At 45.4% G+C, this 21,123-nt stretch overlaps 1 protein-coding gene across 6 annotated transcripts in view; it reads right to left on the bottom strand.

Annotated features, from left to right (window-relative positions):
* Positions 1–2,941: 2,941 nt before the first annotated feature.
* The window catches only part of lhfpl2a (LHFPL tetraspan subfamily member 2a), a 40,963-nt gene continuing 22,781 nt past the window's right edge, over positions 2,942–21,123 (bottom strand). For 2 of the 6 annotated variants that reach the window (XM_055052472.1, XM_055052474.1), the window contains 2 exons: positions 9,451–10,235; positions 2,942–4,149 (listed from right to left, as the gene is read on the bottom strand). In XM_055052472.1, the coding sequence (XP_054908447.1) occupies positions 3,893–4,149; positions 9,451–9,868 (675 nt within the window). In that variant the 5' untranslated portion in view covers positions 9,869–10,235 and the 3' untranslated portion in view covers positions 2,942–3,892. The other 4 variants (XM_055052475.1, XM_055052473.1, XM_055052476.1 and 1 more) reach the window with 4 other exon arrangements.

Here is a 21,123-nt window from a genome sequence, read left to right as displayed (position 1 = left end):
AGCATGGTTTGATGTATACACTGGAACTTAATTTATCTCTAAGCCATTTCTGGTGACTGTAGAGGGGTGAGAAGGACTGCATGTATATTTTGTATGCTCTCAGATGGTTTTGGTGTCATTCTAAAATGCACACTGGTTTTACCTTCAGTCATGTGTTGAGTAGTTTGAGGTTGTATAATTATTGTTCTAATAAATAAAATTCTCATTCCGTATGAGTTCCGTTGTTTCTTTTTGCGGGCTTATCGAGCTGACAGTCTGCAAAACAGATAAAAAGCAGACTTGTAATGTCAGCTAACTACCACAGGGTGTCACCAGTTTCCTCCCAATGTCTGATTTCACATTGGTGGATTTGACACCCGATTTATTATGAAGGGATTGAGAACCGTCACCAAATGCAACGGTGTGAATGATGGAAGCTATTTTTTCTGAATAAACAGAGCAGGAACGACGGACCGCGGTCTCTCAGCGGCGGTTTGTTGGGCTGCTGCCTGGGGGTCCGCCCGACTCATCATCAAGCAACTGCTCTGGTGGCGGATTCAGAAGACATCTCAAAGTAAGAGCTGTTGCTGGTTGTTGTTGACAGCCAAAGCACTTTGGCTGGTTTGTTTTGATTCACTGCGATGAGCCGAGAAGGATTCTGCTTTGTTGAAAATTCTTTTATCTTGAGTTTTTTCTTTGTTTTGCGCCGTTTTGAAGCAACTCGCTTGTTGGAATCTTAAGTCTACAGTTGGAAATGAGTTGTGATGTGAAAGAAAGATGGCCGCCAACGCTTTGATGGATACAGTTGAACGGCTGCAGCCACTTAAGCTCAGTACGTACATCTCTATAATAAACCTTCATAACATATTATTAAAGTGATGATTTATTGTAGCGATATTGACAAATGTTAAGAGAAAATATGTTGTTGGGAAGTTCAGTATTTAAATCACAGAATAACTTTATTTTTTGCACCTACTTAATCTTACCAGTATGTGCTACGGTTATCAATAACACATTTTATGCGCATTTAACAACATTTAAAAGTTAAAGGTGAAAACCAGTTATTTTTGCGGCAGAACAATGTTTGGTTCATGGGACTTCACTTCTGCTAAGCAATGGCTAATGGAGAGATCTGCTGAAGCTACAGGTCAGAGGTCACAGAGGTAAGGTTCACACTGCCTGGTCCACCATCTGGTTTTTAGATCGTACCCTTCTCAAAACAAAGAAGAAGAACCCAAAATAAAAAAAATTGTAATTAGAAGTTTAGAAATTAGAAGTGTTCTCGTTTATAGAAAATTATAAATCATTAAAGGAAATTTGACATGGTTGCTAGTTTGGAACTCGGCTGAACTCATTATAGGAGCTGCTTCTCAATGCAGCGCTGGTAAAAAACGTCCTTGAAGCATTAATCGAGGAGCCATGCTGCGATGACTTCCTGATGGCGGAGTTTCAGAAAGAGGCGGAGCTTCTTAAAGAAACAGAGACCCAATTTCAGAGTGTTGAATGTCGAAGTCGATTTTCTTTTGAATCGTATTTGATATGTACAGCATTTTTCTAACAACTGAAGGTAACATATTTGCTTGTTTGTGCACCATGTGCCAAATAAAGGCATAATACTGCTGCTTTAAATGGTTGTTGCTGACAGCCAAAGCACTTTGGCTGGTGCTTTAAATGTGTGCTGGTGTGAAATAATTTGCATTTGACATCATATAGCTACTAAATGCATGCATTTCTTATATTTTGTGGTAGATACCTGGGAGTAAGCTGTTATACTAAATGCTTTTGCTTTAATATTACAAGTAAGTTGATTAAGATATTTTATATTACATATTTAAAAAATATATTGAGTGTGTACTTATCTGTATGACAAATTAATACAGATTTTCCAAAGCTTTGTTCATGATTATGGTGTAACACTGTATTTACATGTTGGGGAAATTTGCAACTCAAATGCAACTTTAAGCCATAATTACCCAAGAAACTGAGTTCAGTCATTTTTAAATCATTCATTCCTACGGTGTGTGTCCATGAGTCCAAATCTTCCCCGTCAAGGTGTGAGAGGACGCTGAGCATCAGAGGCTCCGGCTCCTTTCATCCTCGCTTTATGAAATTGCCAATCAACCCAAAGTGTCTGGCAGCTAATCGGGCCTGACTCTCTGCAGCCACTTGTCAATCTGGAAGTCATCAGCTGCCGTTCGAGCCGAGCTTGCGGCGAGGAAAATGGGGGCCGCGGGGCCGTGCCAGCAGCTTTGCTGCCGGACGCGTGGATAGAGCAACATCTGGGGAAAGATGCTGCTTGTGCTTTGTGTGTTCATTCACAGAAAAGACAAGAGGCAGGGTAGAACCGGTTTGGAACAGATCTGAAAGATGTCTTTAAGATTTAAGATTTTCAGAAAGGGCTGACAGGTGGCAGTAACCCAGGGTGCAAAGTTTTAGGGGCAGTGAAAAAAAAAGTGCGTTTTCTGTGTATGTTCATAATAGGCTCTTTTTGCATTTAGTGTTTAATGGACTAAAGATCTGCTGTTGTTGTATCATAACCTTTAAGTGAATGAGAAAATGAGACGTTGAACCCAACAATTTTTGATGCTAAAGGTTAAAGTCCTTCTTTACGGCAGACATCTTTAGCTCTCGGTCCCTGTAGAAGAAAAGCTCTCAACCTCTCTCAACCTCATACTGCCACCACCTTGTTTGTATGAAAGGACAGCGCAGTGTTCATTTTGCGCCACGCCTGCCAATATTTTGATTTGAGAATCGATTTTAAGAGCATAAATTTCGAGTCTTGATATTTCCAAAATCGATCCAAACATCGCTGTCGGACATACCGGACTACGGAGTGTGGTATCATCCTCAGAAACGCACAGTTCAGATCTGCATCAGTGGAAAAACTGATCACCCACCTCCAAGGCCAAAGCGGGGTCTCGCTGCGTCTGCACCACCGGAGGAACACCCACTACAGACATCGTCGGTTTTCCCTTCTCTTTATTAATTTGGCAGAAACAAATCAGAACAGAAACGACACTATCTTCGACTTGGCACACACACGCACGCACGCATACGCACACACACACACTCCCTGAAACCAGACAGTACTAACAACAGCAATACTTCATTTCCTCGAACCTTCTTCACAGAGCGTCCGTTGGACCGTCCTCCTGCAGTCCCGAGTGAATCCTTCCCACCAATACATTTCAGCGGTCTACGAAAACATGAATCGTTCAAATAGTACATTCTGGAAGCTCGAACAGGACATCCACTCTGAGCTAAAGGCTGCTTATTCTGACTGAGTTAGTGGTTCCCTTGATGAGTTAACACTCACTTGTGGCACACAGTTAAAACAAAAAGAACCAGGATTTGCTGGTCGCGATATTACGACGGTGCATTAGAGCCTTTGCAGATTAACGAAAGAACTTGGACATTTGAGTGTCAAAAGTTCACATGAAAAAAACTCAGGAATTTTGAGTTTAACAGAGAAAAGTTTATTTATTTTCTAGGAAATCTCCAGAGTGTTTTGCCAAAATGTGCTTTTTTTCTCCCACCTACAATGGCTCTAATACGTCGCCGTCGTACGATCTGGTGACAAAATCACCAGGTTACAATTTCTTTTTTCTTTCTTTCTTTTAACAGTGGCAAGAGTGACGTCATCGGGCCTGCCAAGAACAAGCCGACCATCATTCTGCAATCATGGCTATGTACAAAATACATATAATCACATTTATTTACAGAACATGTGGCAACAGCAGAGCCACGACATGAATACAATAACAAACACAGCACCTCCTGGTGTCACAGGGACAAAGACGGCAAAAAAAAAAAAAAAATAAAAATAAAAATAAAACTTGGCACTTGCAGATTTCTCCCACATCGACGCAAGATGGAGATGAAACAAGAGTCGGTTTTTAGTGGTAAGCAACCCTCACAGGAGGCAGATCAGGCTCTTGCCCTCCTCGATCTCCTCCTGGACTTTGTCGCTGGACGTGGCGATCTCGGCCTGAGCCGAGAAGACGGCGCAGACGAAGGTGAGGACGGTGCCCCCCATGGCGGTGTAGAAGGCCCAGCCCATGGAGCAGAGCCCGGCGCGGTACGGGGCGGCGTCGTGGCCGCAGTACAGCTGAACCTTGTCGGAACCCCAGCCAGCAGGGTACAACATCAGACCCAGAATCAGGAACAGACCTGTGGGAAGACGAGCGGATCGGGCGGTTAGCTTGGAGGGTTTGGTGACCAAACGCAGTATAGATATATATATATATATATATATATATATTATATATATATATATATATATATATAATATAAATCCACAACAGCCAGCAGCGGCTAACAGGCCAACAAAGTTACTGCTGCACCAGACCAGATCTGCTTACCAGATATTTGACTAATAAAAATGTAACCAATTGTATATAACTAAACCACATAAGGAACGAACGCAGAATGCATCATTAATCAGACATTAATGTCATGTTGTGTTCAGTTTGGTTTAGTGAACAAAACTGGAGTTCATCAACTTCTAGCTGCAGAAAACCATTTGGGGTTTGCTGTGGTTAGCGACCTGGCTAACGACCATTAGCTACACGCCGATTGTACCTCTGCAGGAATACAGACACTGGTTTATTTAACTGCAACAACTTGCTAACACGTGGCGGCCATGTGGGATATTGAGCTGACTTCCCTCAACTCTCCAAGCTGTAAATTTGACATCCTTACAGATTTTTCTGTTTGGAAATTTAATATTCAGCCTTCCAAGAGCAAATTGTATTCACTGTTACTTTTATTACGTCTTCACTTCTTTTGCATGAGCTAGCTAGCGTTAGCACTGCGGTACTTCTGGCAGTTGCTAGAAGCACAGAAAGACGCAGTTTGAACCCATAATAAGCCATTGCTTAATAGTTAAAAGTTGCTTTACATCCATTATGGTTGCCCTGCGTTGGCCATTAGTGAAGTGGTTAGCTTAATTAGCCTCATTAGCTTATCGCTAATGAGGCTAATTAGCTATAAGCTAATTAGCTACATGAGCTACATCGTTAGCTATAATGATGTAGCCTCATTATAGCTAATGAGGCTACATCAACATTAGCATCTAGCTGTATTTCCATGTGTCGATGTGGCATAAAATTCCAGTGAGGGGATTCCAAGGTGCCTCTGCTGACGAAAATATTTGTGAAAAGCAAAAACATTTCCCGTCGGAGTCCCATGACGACGCTTAAAAGAGAGAGAGAAAAAAAAAAGGTCGCATCAGGCGGGGAATGATTTCCTGATTTCCCGCCAAAACCTGCGACCGAACACACGTGCGGCCAGACCCTCGAGAATGACAGGAAGGAGCGGCCCACCCCTTGGATCTTCACCCGCTGTCCCGTCAAAGGAAAGCGGAGAACAACAGGAAAAGGTAGCCGACCCAACCGCACGGTTTCCTGCGTCTCAGTGGAAGTCGTCAAAGCCGCAAACCGCCTTGACCAAGTCACAAGGTTTCCGCCTTCTCTTCAGATGGGTCAGTCGGCCATTGACTCATACTAATGCAGTTGCAGAGACCCAATGAGCCGCGCAGGAAATGAGGATTTCAGCCCCTCTTCCTCCTCTCTCTGTAGCCGATCTTATTTCGCTTCTGTAAAACAAGGAGGCAAAACGCCGTCGCTCCTAATCCCTCTTCCTCTCTCCTCGCTTCCTTTCGTTCTCCTCTCTCTTCCAGCGCCCAATATCACATTAAACAAGGAAATGAAAACTAGGTCATAAATTCTTTCCACATGTTGCTGCGCTGCCCCGACGTCCAGGCCAGGCCCGGTGATGGATTGAAGGCATGGTTTTAATTCCCAGCGCCGCACCACACACACACACACACACACACACACACACACACACACACACACACACACGCACACACACACGCACACACACATGCAGACAGATACATGCAGTCATTCACAGCCCCCGCCACCTCCTCCACCTTAAAACTGGACTCTAACCTAATATCCTACTGAGCTCCACCCTCATTTAGCCTCAGTGACCCTTTGCTCTCGTCTGCGTTGCTTCCAGACTGTCAGTTCTCTGCCGCCGGTCCACCTCTGACAGATCCGTTCCCTCAACACCAATTCTCCTCCGTTCAGGGAATAAATAGGATGTCTGGGCGCAGTGGTCGATATTTAGAAAGGGATGCTATGACTTTTTATGGTTTCACATCAAAGTGTAGAAGAACCGGCATCAGTGTTATACATTTTTTTGACACCCCTCAAATGAGGTTTTTCAAGCTCGATGAGGAAATGTTTTGGGATTTCCAAGTTACACACAAACGCAAACCAGAAAGAAAAAGATAGTAGGTTACGAACTGCGATTCGCTTTTTATTGGTGCTGCTGGGCGTTAGACCTCAATAGGGCGAAGGTGTTTCTTTATATTCCATTAATGCCGGTTGTGTAATATTCGACACACACCGCGGATCGTGTTCCCACCAACTCATGATCAGATTTAAGCCAGAACATGATTTCTTCCACTTTGCACACTATTGTGTGCGCAATACTCGAGTAAACAATCTTCTAAACAGAAACAGAAAAAGAAAAAAAAAAAAAGCATAGGAAGTCGGCTGACAGCGTTGAGACCCGCCCCCTGGCTCTGATTGGTTGTTTTTGGTCGGGAGCGGTGCGTCTCTTCAATAACAACAGAGATCTTTTCACAAATGATTCGTCTCGACTTTTTTTTTTTTAAATATCTTTTTTGTAAGAGTCGCATACTTCACCTATTTGCAAATGAAATATTCCCTGATAAAAGTTGAATTTTATCCTCAGGAAAACATTCCATGAGTATTTCCACTCGGTACTCATGAGTCATCGCCATGGCAATAATAACTTCCTTATCTGGGTCTGTCAGGCCCAGTTTTATCTTCATTGTGCCACACCTGCGGCGTAAACACAGATCTCCAGGAAGTGCTCCTAAAGGCCCGGCTGCGCTGTTTTGCCATCATTCAGAGCGTCTGCTTCTCTGCTTTATATGAAGTGGGATTTCTTCCGTCAGTGTCAATAACTCCAGAAACACGGCCCTCAACTCCTGCTGCAGGGCGTTTCGTTCCCTTCGCTTCCAGTCTGGAGTTTCGTGGAGTTGCGCAGCAAAACCTGCAGCAGGGCCTGCGACTCCAGGCCAGAAGGAACTTTACTGTGGCTCATAAAGGCACACGGCAGCAAACACACAGGAATCAAGAGACAGTTTTACAGCTGAGTTTGTTTGGCGTCTCGTCTCTAATCCTTTTCCTGCTCCGGCGAGGCAGGCATTTCAGTAAAAGTGGAAATAAATTCACTTATAGGTAGTCTAACTGCTGCATAACAGGCCTTTTGGGGGCCCTTAAAATGCGCGCCGCCAGGATGCAAGGCTTAGCCGACTGACCCTCTGCAGACGTCTGCTCGAGTCATTTCTGCAAGTCCTGAAACCACCCAGGCCCACGCAGTTTTGGCGCTTAACGGTTTAGCGAGACGTGGCGGCGTTCGGGACGCGTGTCGCAGGGTGACATCGGGGTGACGAGGAGACGAGGTTGATGGGGCTGGGAATCGCTCCAGCGCAATGACGCGACCGTCTCTGGCAGCAGCCTCGCAATCTTCCCGTCTGAGGTCAGTCGCTTTCCCAAACATCTGCCGCCTGGTTACAGATTTCTCATTACCGTGGTGACGGCACGCTTTCTGGAAACAATCATTAGCAAAAGAAAGTCGACGTGGTACACGGCCTCTCCGGCAGACGTCAGCCGGAGCGATCGTCACCTGCCAAACTCTTCACAGGACGAACTCTGTTTGAAACGCACTGATGGACGATGGACGCCGGAGGGAGAACGAATCAAAAGAAACATTTATAGTGACACGGCGGGCGGCGGGCCGGCCGGCCGGCTCCGGTTTCAGCCCACTGGGGTGAAATGAGGGAGTGGGGAAAGCGATCAGAGTTCAGCCGCAGGGAAGCGAGGGGAACTCGGTCGCCTCAGTCGAAGCTCCTCCTGACTGAGCTGCATGTCGTCTCAGAGAGGATTTCTGACCAACCGTGCTCAAGTTTCCATCACCTGCACTGATAGAGAACAGGTGATAAAACTCAAACACATCGTGGAAATGAATCAAACTAATTAGCTTATTAACTTGTCAAGTTCATTGTTATTTTCTAAGTTGGAGCTGCATTCTCTCTTTTTTCCAGTATAGTTGACAATTTGAGGTCAGGATAAAGAATTTCGGACGCGGCACCACGGCATGACGGTCCCCCCGCCGTGCTCGACAGTCAGTACATGTCATCTGTGTTTCGCGTTTTCTTATTCTCCTCCGCTACTGTGGCCAAGTCGAAGTCCGGTTGACAATTTGAGGCAAGACGTCAAAACGCATTGAAATTGGCATCAGGAATGTGACAAGTTGTGAAAAAGCATCGAGTCGTATGACTGAATTCAGCGAGGCGCACAATGAAACCTCCGCCTATAAAGTTATTTAAAGTCACTTTTATTAGCTTTGACTTGGAGCAGCAGAACTGAAGGGGTTTCGGTGGATTCTAGGGTTTACAGCATTTCGGCGTGTCCTTCACCACTCGCCCAGCTTTTCTGGTTGGCCCCGCACCAGATAAACAACAGCGGGGGAGGACAGCCATAATCACCGGTGGGGGTGAAGAGAGAGAGAGAGAGAGAGAGACCGCTCCTTTAAGCATGACCTCAAGGCCTCCTCCCCTCTATAATTCACCTCTTCTTGTCAAAGTGGCCCGAGCTCGTCCCTCGGTCGCAGAATCCGGGCAGAACCCGCATTCGGGGGGGACGGTCGCCCCGGGCGACGGCAGAGCATCGCCCCCCGTCTTTCTCGTTTCCTGCGCACACGACAGAGTCGCCCCGCCTCCCTGCCCCGAAGCGGCTCCAGCGGAACAGAAACACATAATTCCAGCAGTGGGAGTTGTGGAGCCAGTAATGAAGCATTTAGCTTTCAGCAGAGCTTCTCATTTACCTTGATGAACGCCGGAGGCCACAGGAATGAACAGAAACAATACGGCTCAGGGGGAGGGGGGAAAACGAGGCGGCTCTATTTATATCCGAGTGAAACCGAATTGAAGTCAAGAAGAAGCGACGCATGTTGGAGCGTCCGGGCTGAAGCTGGTTCTTGGTCAGTTGAATGCTGACTAAGGCGAATGGTGAAGAATGTGTCAAAAACAACAAAACGTCTTGCCGTCTCACTGGGGGATGAGTACTGATTATATGGTTGGAGGCACAGTCATCCTGCTTCAGATCATTACCTCTGTGGTTGACATTTATCATATTGTTTCAGTTATCAAGATAAATTTCTTAGAAGAAGTTTGATCAGCGTCACAATTAATGATGCTTAAAACCCCTCATCTTGGTTATATTAAAAGCCTAAATTCATACAAAATACTTTGAAGTTGCATCTGAACAACAAGACCTGAGACATGAGAGCAGATCTGAAAGGACTAAACAGGCAGTGAAACGTGTTTAGATCCAAAACCAAAAAAAAAAAAAACAAACTTCCCCTCACCTGCGATCCCTTGCAACAGTCCGCACACATTGAAGATGCTCTTCTTCATGATGCTCTGGAAGCACATGGTGAAGATGGAGATGAACGCCACGGCGCACAGCAGCAGGATCCCCGCGGCCAGAAAGATGGAGGTGGCCTGCCAGAACCCGCTGGCAATCTCCCCGAAGTGAACGGCGTATGGTCCGCACAGGATCCCCCGCTGCATGTGGGCCAGCTTTATGCAGCGCCCGTAGATCCCCAGGGTCGGCCTGTAGGCCTCGCCGGCCGCCGTGGCGAGGTGGGGGTAGACGGAGTCGTGCGTGCGGGGGAACCCCACCAGCCAGTCGGTGCTCATGAAGGCGATGAGCTCGCTGAAGGCGGCCACGATGCTCAGCAAAGTCCACAGCATGGAGCGGCAGGTGACAATGACATGGCACATGGCTGACGGCCGCTCAGGGTCACCGACGGGTGCTGAGAGGCGAGAAGCGAGGGCGGGCTACCTGTCTCGCAAACGCCGCCAAGCTGAGGTTACGATCCTCCTCCTTGGGTTCAGGGCCAACTCTTTGCAACGGTTCACATCAAAGATTCACAGTCCGCAGCGTCGCTCTCGTCCCCTCGCGAGTTGTTCCGCTCGTCTTATCTCCCGCCGGAGTCGTTTCAGAACAGCTGTCGCTCCGTCCGCCTCTGGGCCGGCCCTCCTCCTGTCAGCGTGGTCTTCAGACTCTTCTGCTGACTGCTGTTTGGTGTCTACATTGTATTGAAGTCGTCCTGCCTCAGCCAGCCCGCTGGCGTCACTTCAGACACACCTAAGAGATAAAGAAAGAAAAAAAATAAGCACACCGGGAGTCAAGAACAAGAGCGAGCGCTTTAATTGCATGCATAAAATGTAATTGCAGGTGTGCGAGAAGCTCAGAGACGAGCGGCGAGTTTTTGTGCCGCGCACTGAGGGAGGCCTGCGACTCGATACGGCTTCCCGCTTTGATGATCGGAAAAGACGTGCGGAGGTTGGGGAAAAGTGTGCGGGAGGAGCAGGGAGAGGAGGAAGGGAGGCTGCTGGTGTAGATCTTGCAGGGAGGGTGGAGAGGGGGGCCTAATGAGTTGTGGAAAGATGAGTTGGTTTCAAAGGGGCCTTCTCTCTCTTCACTCTGTTTACGTTAAAGGATTTGTGATCAGGCCACTCGGGCTGCTTCCTACTCCCTGTGGATCGTCGACCGACGCTGTAAAAATGAGAAGGAGAAAATTTATGTGCGTTGTCTGGGTTGTGTTTTTGTGTGCGCACACTGTGGAGAAGGAGATGGGGAGGTTAAAATAGACGGGGAAACGGCGGAACGACGAGCGGATGCAGACTGGGAGAAAAACAAGCTCGGGGCCTCTCATCTGGCAGCCCACACAGCTGACCTGAGGTCAGCCAACGGATGATGGGATAACGGCCGTCCGGCCGTCACATGACTGCTGATAACCTCAGAGCATCAGCCCTGCTGAATCAAGGGGGCACCAGAGTCAGGAAGTGACATTTCTATTGGCTTTATTTACCCTTCATCTAACCACAGCCGATCTGCCCAAGACGGTCTGCTGTTCATCATCATCATCAAAATACACACAGCAAACACTTCACCAGCACAGAGCTGCATCTCCTTTTGCCTTCAGAGCTAATGACTATCATGTGACTTTCCAATCACGCTGCAGACACATTCACCCACTGACATCCACGAATGCACGTTATCCACGCGCCGAAACGCAGAACGGCAGGCAACTTCAGGCCAAAGTGCTTTGGGCAAAGTCACATCGACTTGTGAAGGAAGCAGGTTTCAAACCGACAAACGTCTGAATTTGAGACATCGCCGCTGCTCAAGTGGTCGGATCAGCAGTAAAGTATGTCATCTGCATACGGGTGAACCATCCTAACTGTCCTACTTAGGACAAAGCTAGGGTTGTAGACCCTAGGAAGGAGACGTAAATCACAGCAAGCAGGCGTCACCAAACTCCCAACAACTCCACTGAAAAAGAGACGCTTGATCTACCAACTCAGTCTAAGAATCGTAGGATTCCTTTTTTGCTAAAAATGGACATATGTGTCATGGCGGCTAAATTAGTGTTCAACATTAACCACACAGTGTCTGGCCGAAGCTTCGTCCTTGACATTACCGTTCTTATTTAAACAAGTGCGCTGATTAGATTGTGGGCTGCATTCTTTCTGAAAAGGCGATGAAACTAATCTGATTAGTGACTCCGCCGCTCTGATGGGAACGGCGCGTTACCCAAGAGGACCGTGACGGCTTTATATTTGGGGAGTTCTTGACTTTTCTAGTTAAATGCGGCTTCGCACACGCACATCACCAAAACGACGGCAAAAGTTGTCATCTTTGGCAACCGTTCAGTGAAACACAGCGATTCTTGACAAAGCAACAACTTATTCAACTGGATTTCTTTCCAGATTTGAGCTTCTCATGCTGTTCCAACTGTAACACAAGCTTTCCCCGGAGTTATTTTCCTTAAATTGACAATTTGTATAAAATTTCATAGATTAAGTAGCTTAGCTTGATTTATCAGGCTGTAAAACGGCTCTTTTCAGCCGAGTGATTGAGACGACGGACTCCGGTCAATTGGAAGAGAATAAAGGTCCTCCTCGTTCAAACCCCAAGCAGAGTCCCCAAAAGGCCTCTGGAGACAAAACAAGCGGACTTTCAGTGAGTTGACAAAAGTATGAGATTTTATCTAAGAGAGGCATTAACAAATGTAAGCTGAGCGCACATTAAAAGAGCAGCGGGATGCCAGAGAAGATTAAAAGGTGCTTATACAAGCCTTTGTGCTCATGTTATAAATACAGCTCTGGGCCAAATCTCAAAGCTGTTTCTTCTCTTTGAGTCGACTTTTTTTTTTTTTTTCCCCCTCTCTGCCTCGGTTTCCCTGCTGCCTCTTGGGAGTCTGTTAGTCATTCTGCGACCGGAGTTTGGCAGGGCAGCAGAGAGAGCAGGGGACCGCTGCTGACACGTGTGCCGGCCGCACTGAGAGGTTTCCATCCCTCGGTCCCCGGTGATCCCTCCCAGCAAGGGATGGGAGGAATGCTGGTCCCTTTGTGGTCACATCTCAAGTGTGTGTGTGTGTGTGTTTTTAAGAGCTTTGTGCACACGCACACATGCGAGCGCACGCTCTGATCTACGTCATCCAGTGGCGATATCAACACCAGCCTTCTTTTTTTTTTTTTTTCATCCAGCAGACAAAGTGACCCAGATCTGTGGTCTTATGCAGGGTGGTGTGTGTGTGTGTGTGTGTGTGTGTGGGTGTGTGTGCGTGTGTGTACACAAACTAGCACTGTGCATGTTTGGATTGTGTAAAACAGATGAGCTCATAAGATCGGGCGCAGACAGCCGACTCCATCGGAGTTGGACTAAAGTTAACTCCATGAATCACAAGCGTTCTCGTTGCCTCGCCACGAAAAGCTCCGGGAACAAAGGCAGAAGTCTTTCAAAGACTCCGCTCCACCTCTTGCACTCACATAGCTGATGTCTCGGCGGTGTTTTGACAAGACAAGCGGTCTGACGCGAGGACGTGAGACAAACGGGCCGTCCAAAGGGGTCGGGGTCAAACATTTTGCCGGCCCGTTGCGAAGACTAATTCCTCACTGACAGGAATATCGTTGAAAAACACACCGGAGCTGAAAGAATCCAAACCAGCTGGGGGAATATGGAGCGTGCACGACCTGGACATTTAACCTTTGACCTTCGCCTAGCTGCAATGTGATTGAATCGCGTGCCAGCTTCTCTAAGGTTCGTCTCGAAAGGGGATTAGAAGATGTAAAACTAGTCCCGTTCCGTTAATGTGCCTGGTATTTGTGGCAACATGTGCCCAGACGTCTGCCGAGACAGACGGACCCGAACCCAAGTTTCCCAAGACAGAGAGGTCCATCTAAGTGGGGCTCGACTTGGATTTATGATGTCCCTAATACTCTAAGGAACCAGGGGGGGAGACGGAGGATTATTCAAGGTTCAGTTTACATCCAAAGAGGAGTTTAAAACTCTCAGACTGCAGCAACCACCCCTCTGACCTCCCACTCTAATCCCCATGACCGGCACTACTTAAAGGACTCTCAACATCTGACACATGTGCTCCCCCTCAAAAAATGCTGGAAGACAACTGCGCGCAGGAAACCCGAGATGGACCCAGAATCAGAAGACAATCAGGGGTTTCCAGGCAGGACAAAAGTGTGGCCTGTTGTGGTTAATTGATGAATTTTAATGATCAGGATGACAAAAGTCGCAGGTTGATTCTGTGAGATGTTGAACTGTATTAGAACGATGCTACACAGCTAGCATGTGACGCGCTACGCTGATGACACAGCGATATATGCAGTGTTGTTGAAGGATGGAAGATTCAAAAAAATGTCTCTACATATGACTGTTTACAGACTGTCCCACAAAAATTAAGCACTTTGATAATGAAACGACAAAAGAGAGTAATCAGGTTAGCTAATTTCATTTGGGGATTAACAAAGTAACATGACATTTAATTTAGTTAGTCACTTTTACTTTGAACCAATGTCAGCAGGCCCCTGAACAGCTCCACTAACCAAATAATCAGATCACGAATTGAAGACGGGATGTCATCTCAACTCTTCAAATCTGATGGATTTCCATGCCATTGTGGTCAAGGAGAACAAAAGGCTAAAACTGCTTTCAAAGACCTCAGAGTTGATGTCCTTAACGTGACTCAGCATGGAGTCAACTGAAGGAAAAAACTCGAGTTTCATTGACGGCTCAATGAGCAAAACTTGCTGATGCGTTTCTGTGGATTTCTGCCAACATTTGTGTCAGTAATGTGCACTGAGTCGATGACAAACCATTCTTTTTTGTTTTGTTTTGTTTTGTTTTTTGAATTTTTTTTACTAAGGGTTGCTTGAGTAAGAAGTCCTATTATTTTTCAGATATTCCTGACGTCATAAGTTGGCTTCCCTGAATATTAATCTAATTAAACGTCACCCTGTTGACATTACATGTGACGGTAGTTAATGCTAATGCTAGTGTGAAAATTCCCTTACCCTTCAGAAACATCTGAGTTTGTACTGCGTGGATGATGTTATGGTACGTCAAAAAACCTAAAAAAAAAATTCTGCATAAAATATATTTCCACAATTTTTTTTTTGTTTAACTGACCCAGACACAGTCAAAATACTGATTATTTGCTAAATGATACAATCAAATTGCTATGACATATCAAAATATGACTAAAGTTCTCATTGTGAAAAAGCCAGGTTCAAAGATTGTCGCTTATCTGCATTGAATATGATTTCATCTGACAGAAATAATAGTGACGTTTCTTTTAGCTGGTTTTAAAATGGTCTTGTGGTGTAAAATATTTTACAGCGTAGAAAAGAAATCAAGAGCTGACAGATAAGACAATTGTGCAGTAAAGTGGTAAAACATCTCATCTTACTAATGAAGCTGAAGTTGATACAAGATGAATTTTATATTTGGTAGGAAGCTAAAGAGCAGCAGCGTTACAATAACGCCCGATTCACAAGAGCAGGTTTTCCATAATACCGAATTCATGAAAATATAAGACTTTAGCGAAGCTTTGGGAAACATTTGTAGGGTGTTTTTCTCCACAAACTATAAACATTGTTTTCAATAATGAGTCTAAAGTATTCTGGGTCAGATTTTTGTACAAATCTAACTCTAGGAGTGACCAAACGCTTAAAAAGAAAAGATTGAAAATGCACTTTTAGCCCTAAAAGGCAACTCAGTCTTCCTGGTTTCATGGATTTTGTGCCTAAAGACAGTCCAAGCGCTTCTAAATCACTCCCATTATTTGTTCTTCAAGGGCTTAAGTAACTGTTGAGGACCAATGGGATGATGAGTCTTTCTTAGTCGACTCTTGGTGGAACGAGATAGTCCAAGAACTACAGTAGAGGAATCAAGTTTGAAAAAACAATTTCAGGCTGACAGCAATTGGACACAAGACAAGGAAATTGAGGAAATCGCAAGATTCTTAAGGCCGCTCTAAGATATTTACGGTGGACCTCAATATTCAGTGGATTAAGAATCACAACTGCCTGAGAACAGTAAAAAATTTGTGAAACCTCTCAAAAGAAACGCCTTTAATTGCTTCTTTTAATGGTCCAAACACCAGTTATACCTTAATATGTACGACCAAGCAGGAGCAGGGAAAGCAGACGGTACTCAGAGTTGCTCTCTTTTCACTGCAACAACACAGCAGGAAGCGCCTTTCCACAGTACCACCGACAGGAAGCAATCTGCATATCTATGGACTTGTCAGGACTGGAGTCACGCGTCACCATGGCGAGTGTTTGCCTAGAGCTGGTGGAAGAGTTAAGAGGGAGTCGATCCATCGGAGGAGCTCAAACGTCCACCACTAAAACTCATCCGGCGCCGCCACAAATAAGCCAGATTGCTTGGCTTCCACAGCGATCCCTTTGTGCCACGCAAGGAAAGCAGCGACATAAAACAAAAGGAGTGTTTATAATCTGCAAGGATGTGTTTGAATGAGAGAGCAGCTGCTGCAGGAAGCTGCCGGTCACCGAGGGCGTCAGACCGGCAGCAGCGACGTCTGGTGAACTCCCGTCAAGGAAAGTCTGCAGAGAGTCTCAAAACTCAGCAACAATGACAAAGTCGTTCTCTTGCAAAGAAAACACAGTTGTCCTGTCTAACTGTGGCCCACATAAGAGCCTTGGTCCTGATATTATATAAGGAAAATTACAGACTGGCGTGGTAGTGATGACATCACAGGTCAGATTTTCCACCCTGACGAAGCGAATCTGTCCCAACTTTTCTGCACATCTGCTCCACATCCACTGCAGTTCAAATTAAAGGCTTACACTCTCTTAACACGTCGGCCAAGAAGTTTGACAAAATCTCCTAGGAACCTGGAGAGCTATCTCAGTGAAATGAAGAACTCAGCACAGGAAAATGAGAGCGAAAATCCAGGTAAAAGTCCGACCTGTCTCCTCCGGTTCTCCATGAGATGTTGCTCCTCTGCAGTGACTCTCCTCCCTCGCGCACACCCTTTAAAACCGTCCCCCTCCCGCTCCGGCTCCGGGACCCTCCCCGCGTTCCCACCCCCAGGACGGCCGAGCCGCGTCTGATTGGCCGAGCCTGCAGCTGGAGCTGTGCGACTTGAGAGGGTCCACATGGTGGCCATATTTCAGCGGAGAATCTGGGTTAAAAAAACAAAGCGGCGGAGCAGCAGAGGGGCTCGCTTTCCTTTTCCCTTTCAGCCTCAGTTTCTCTCACCTTCTCCCTCGTCAACCGAGGCCAACATCTCACCACCAGATCCACTGACAAAGGAGTTTACACTTTCTTTTCAAGAGTGCCCCACAAAACACGGTTGTGGATAAAAATCGCACTGCTCTTTTGGTACTAACATAGCTAGTAAATAATAAGAAATTGTACTTAAAGCATCTTTTCCACTCTCAGAGCCGTTTCATAGCTCAATCAAGTTACTGTTACATCCAGTTGTCATAAAAATGCTTTATGTATCAAATGTGATTTTAACAAAATTAAATATACATTCACTTTTGAAGTTGGGCCTCTTTCTCTTTTAAGCTGCTCTTCCTGAAACTCCGCCATCAGGAAGTCGCCACAACATGGCTCCTCTATTAACCCTTTAGCAACATTTTTTACCAGCGTTGCACAGAGAAGAAGTTCGCATGTTGAGCTCAGCAGACGTGCAGTTCCATCAGGTGTTTGCTAATTGCTGCTGGCTAGTCTGGAGGAGCGGATTGGGGCGAGAGGTGCACTGTGAGCCGGAAACGCTGAAGATTAGAAACTGCAGCTCTGGGGAGGAGCTGCGTCTCGGAGGCGGAGCCAGATGTTTTGCCGTGGCGATGAAGGGATTTCTCAAACATGCATGAAAGAATCAAGGTAAATCTCCAGGTATATTTTCTACGAGGGAATAATATTACTACCTGATGTACAGCTGAAAACACAATACTGCCCATTTAATTATCAATTTTTCTGTCTATGTGAGCCTTAATCAGTTGTAATATTAATCAGGAGTTTAAATTTCAAACCAATACAGTTAAGCTCAAAATTGGAAGATTTCTTTTTAAAGTTATTTTATGTCTGGACACAGGTGTCAAAGATTAGGGTCTTAAAGACCTAATCTCCATTACCAAAGATAATTTTAAAAAAAAAAGTGGGAAAATGTCAAAAGCCATTCTGAATTTACACTGGGTTTCCTATATTGGTTTTATTGCTGTTGTGCCATTAAAGATTTTTCCATTCCATTTTCTGCAAAAACAAGATTACGCTAAATATGTTAGAGAACAAAAAACAAACGTTACTTGAACTTGGATAGTAATATATTGCAAATATTTCCTGCTTTTTCAATGTTACAAACTTTCAGTCTGTAAACTTTGCAGGGACTCAAAGCCCGTCTGGTTGAAGTCGCTGTTAACCAAACCCTGAACCACAACACACACAGATCCCCTCACATCCTCCTCCTGCAGCCTTGTGTAAACATGTGACGGCCTGATTTGTTAATTGACTGGTTTAGCAGATGGCTTCGTATCTGACTAATGCTTTTCCCCGGACTGCTTACGGCAGCAGGGAGTGCATTCGGCCAACACTGCCGTCAGCCCGGCAGCGTTTGACTCACAAACAAGTTCCATATGAAGACGGGGCGGAAAAGGGGAAGGGGGGCCGACGCGAACGGGAATAGAGGCCGAGAAGTCCATCAGCTCGAAAAGGAAGACCGTCCTGTCAGCCTGAGAGAAAAGACCCGGCCACTGCAGTTCAAAAACCTGTTTTGAAACGAGAAAGTCTGTAAACTCAAACTAGTAAAAGTTCTCCTGTGACCCGTTTCTATTAAACCCTGGTGCCTCATTGTAATGCTGTGGTTATGTTGGATGTCTGAGAAGAGGTTAATGGGCCATTTAAAAGCCGCACGCTTTAACTAAAACGTCTTAACATATCACAAATGTGCAGTTTATCCAAAAAAACACTGGCTGTTCACTAAGCCCGCTCAGTTAATCTTACTGATGCTGGCCAACTTTCTGTTTTGTTTTGCGCTGGATGCAAAAGTTTACAATGCCAACGCTGGAAATTTACGTCTTCTTTCATCTCCATAAACAATTGCTTCTTGCACTCGCTCTAAAAACAGTGATTTATTGTTCCGGGTAAATAAAACAAACAAGAGGCTATTGTAACTAGCACGCTAATCAAGCTATTTATACACTCTCTTTGGTTAAACGGCAAGCTTTTAGCGCTTCCAGACTTTGTGGAAGCTTACGACAATTATAATCCTAGTGTCAAAATAAAAGCATCAAAACACTCCAAACTATTTTGTTTGGACTGATGATATCCAAGGTGAAATAATTAACGGCAACCTGAAACTGCTAAAAAAAAAAAAAAAAAAGTGAAATGGTCCTTTTCTGGAATCAACGTTAAGTTTCGTTAGCATGCTACGGTGCAACACTGCGAGGCGTCCACCTCCCATTGACTGCATGTGCAGGAAAGCAATAGGAAACATACCGGCAATGTTTTCAAGCACATGGATAGAAAACCTTTTAGTTATTTCTTTAAGGGTCAGTGTTAGGGTTTGGTGCTGCCTGTTGATATCCAGGGACATGAGCCACTTTATCCGTATGGGAAACTGCTACTGGAGCAAATCAAAAGCTTCAAATCAGATATACCAACTTCAGCAACTGCCATCCATCCATCCATCCATCCACCTGAATGGATGGCAGTACAGTGGACTCACAATCACAAACACTTTAAATCCACGGATGGTTAGTGGCAAACCATATTTTCTTCACACTGGGGACGTTGTTTTCCACCGACCAAATGTGCAAATGTTCCCAAGAAATGTTTTATCGACCAAATCTGTTCACTCCTAACTTTCTTTCGGACTAAAGAACAGTAGAAGACAACAACCGGTGCGTCATTGTTTTCATGTGATAAACTGTCTTGCCATTTACAACCAGAAACAAAAAAAAGTCTTATTTCACTTCTCAACATGCACAGAAATGTCTGTGACTTGATGCATTTGTGGTTTCAATTTAGTCTGCTTATATCCTGCAGAACCTCGTTTTTAGCAGACCCGGTTCCATGACACCGTCTGGTGCTTTGAACTCGCTCTTCATGACAAGGCTTGACCACAAATCATCTTCCAAAACAGAGAGAGAAGATATCTGTGGAGCTGAAGTGAGAGCGAAGACGATCTGACAAGTTTCCTCCAGCGGTAACGGGAGCTCGGGCTCCCACATCAAAGACCGGCGGATCGGACAGGAGGAAAGACCCACATGTCAGGCCAACGCATCTGTCACACAGAGTCGGCCGAGTGGCTGGTGATGTGGACGTTGTTCATCTCCCCCCCATCACACTTCGGTCAACGGAGTCGGGTAGATCTGAAGAGAGACGACGACTGTGAAGCAAAGCAAGGAAACAAACAGCTAACAAGTAACAGGTCGGACTTCGACATCGACCCGGCAGGTTAGCCAAGATGTCTGCGGAGATAATTTATTGAGTGACCAGAACATGAAACACAAGGTTCTGTTTTGAATAAGGCATGGAAGGGAAGGCAATTGAGGAACTACAGTTATTGATTGATCAAACATGCTGAACCGTCTTATTCAGAGAAAATGTGAATATCACACTGGCAGAGGGAATACAAAGCGTATCTGTTTCACATTAGTATATCAAAGCAAGAAGTTTGGTGTTTCTGTGTAGCTTTGAGCTCTGAAGTTTGAAAAGCTGCCCCCTGGTGGCTAAAAGAAGCCTGAAAGTCACATTCAGACGATTCATACAACTTAAACTTTTCACGTTTTTTCAGTTTGCATTGACCGCTGCAACCACAGCGGCCAATGTATTTCAGTGGGATTCTGTGTGATAGACCAACATAAAGCAGCGGACAGCTGTGAAGTGAAAGGAAAATGTCTTCTTGGGATCAATGAAGCACTTTGAACTGCCTTGATGCTGACAAGGTGCTATAAAAATAAAACTTCTTCTGAATTTGAATGATGCATAGCTTTCATTGTTTTCTACAAATAAAACTCGGGTAAGTGCTGCATAAGTGTTCAGGCCTCTTAACTTTAATACCCCTAAATCAAAGTGCAAACAACCTAATAAAGAAGAAAGCGATTTAGTTTAGATTTATGTCCTGAACTGAACCCGAACAGAAATTCAGGCCAGGTTCAGATCAGGCTGCACATCCAGGACAAAGAAAGCCCAACGAGAATGCACGATGTAAAGTTGTGTTAATCTACTAATTGCAGTCCAAGTAGAGGAATAGTTAGTTTAACCTCTTGATCAAATAAACCTTGATGAGGGTTAGTTGGGTGCAGAAGATCATCGGACTGAAACGAGCGCATCGCACTGCAGTACCATGTCTCCGCTCCTGACTCACCCTACAGCTACGACAAGCTGCAAAACGGAGCTGGAAGAAGCTAAGCTAAAGCTAGAAACACGGACGTTACGCTGCTGGGTTGGGCCTGTAACTAAAGTCGGAGGGGTCAGATCGGGCTTGGACACAGCGCCTCGGGTCGGGTCTTCCAACTGAGGTGGAGGATCAAATTCCAGCAGAACAATGACTCTAAACACACAGCCAGAGCTATTTTCTGGACTGCTTCAGGTCAAACTATTTTTTGTGCGTTATAGCGAAGACCTAAATCCAATAGAAAATCTGCGACAAGGACCTATTTGAACTATTTCAATGGAGATTGAGCTATTCTGCAAACAG

The sequence above is a fragment of the Poeciliopsis prolifica genome, unplaced genomic scaffold (assembly GCF_027474105.1).
Source record: "Poeciliopsis prolifica strain line A6 unplaced genomic scaffold, Auburn_PproV2 SCAFFOLD035, whole genome shotgun sequence".
NCBI lineage: Eukaryota > Metazoa > Chordata > Actinopteri > Cyprinodontiformes > Poeciliidae > Poeciliopsis > Poeciliopsis prolifica.
Note: the sequence above shows the minus strand (reverse complement) of the source record. Positions and strands in the feature narration are given on the sequence as shown.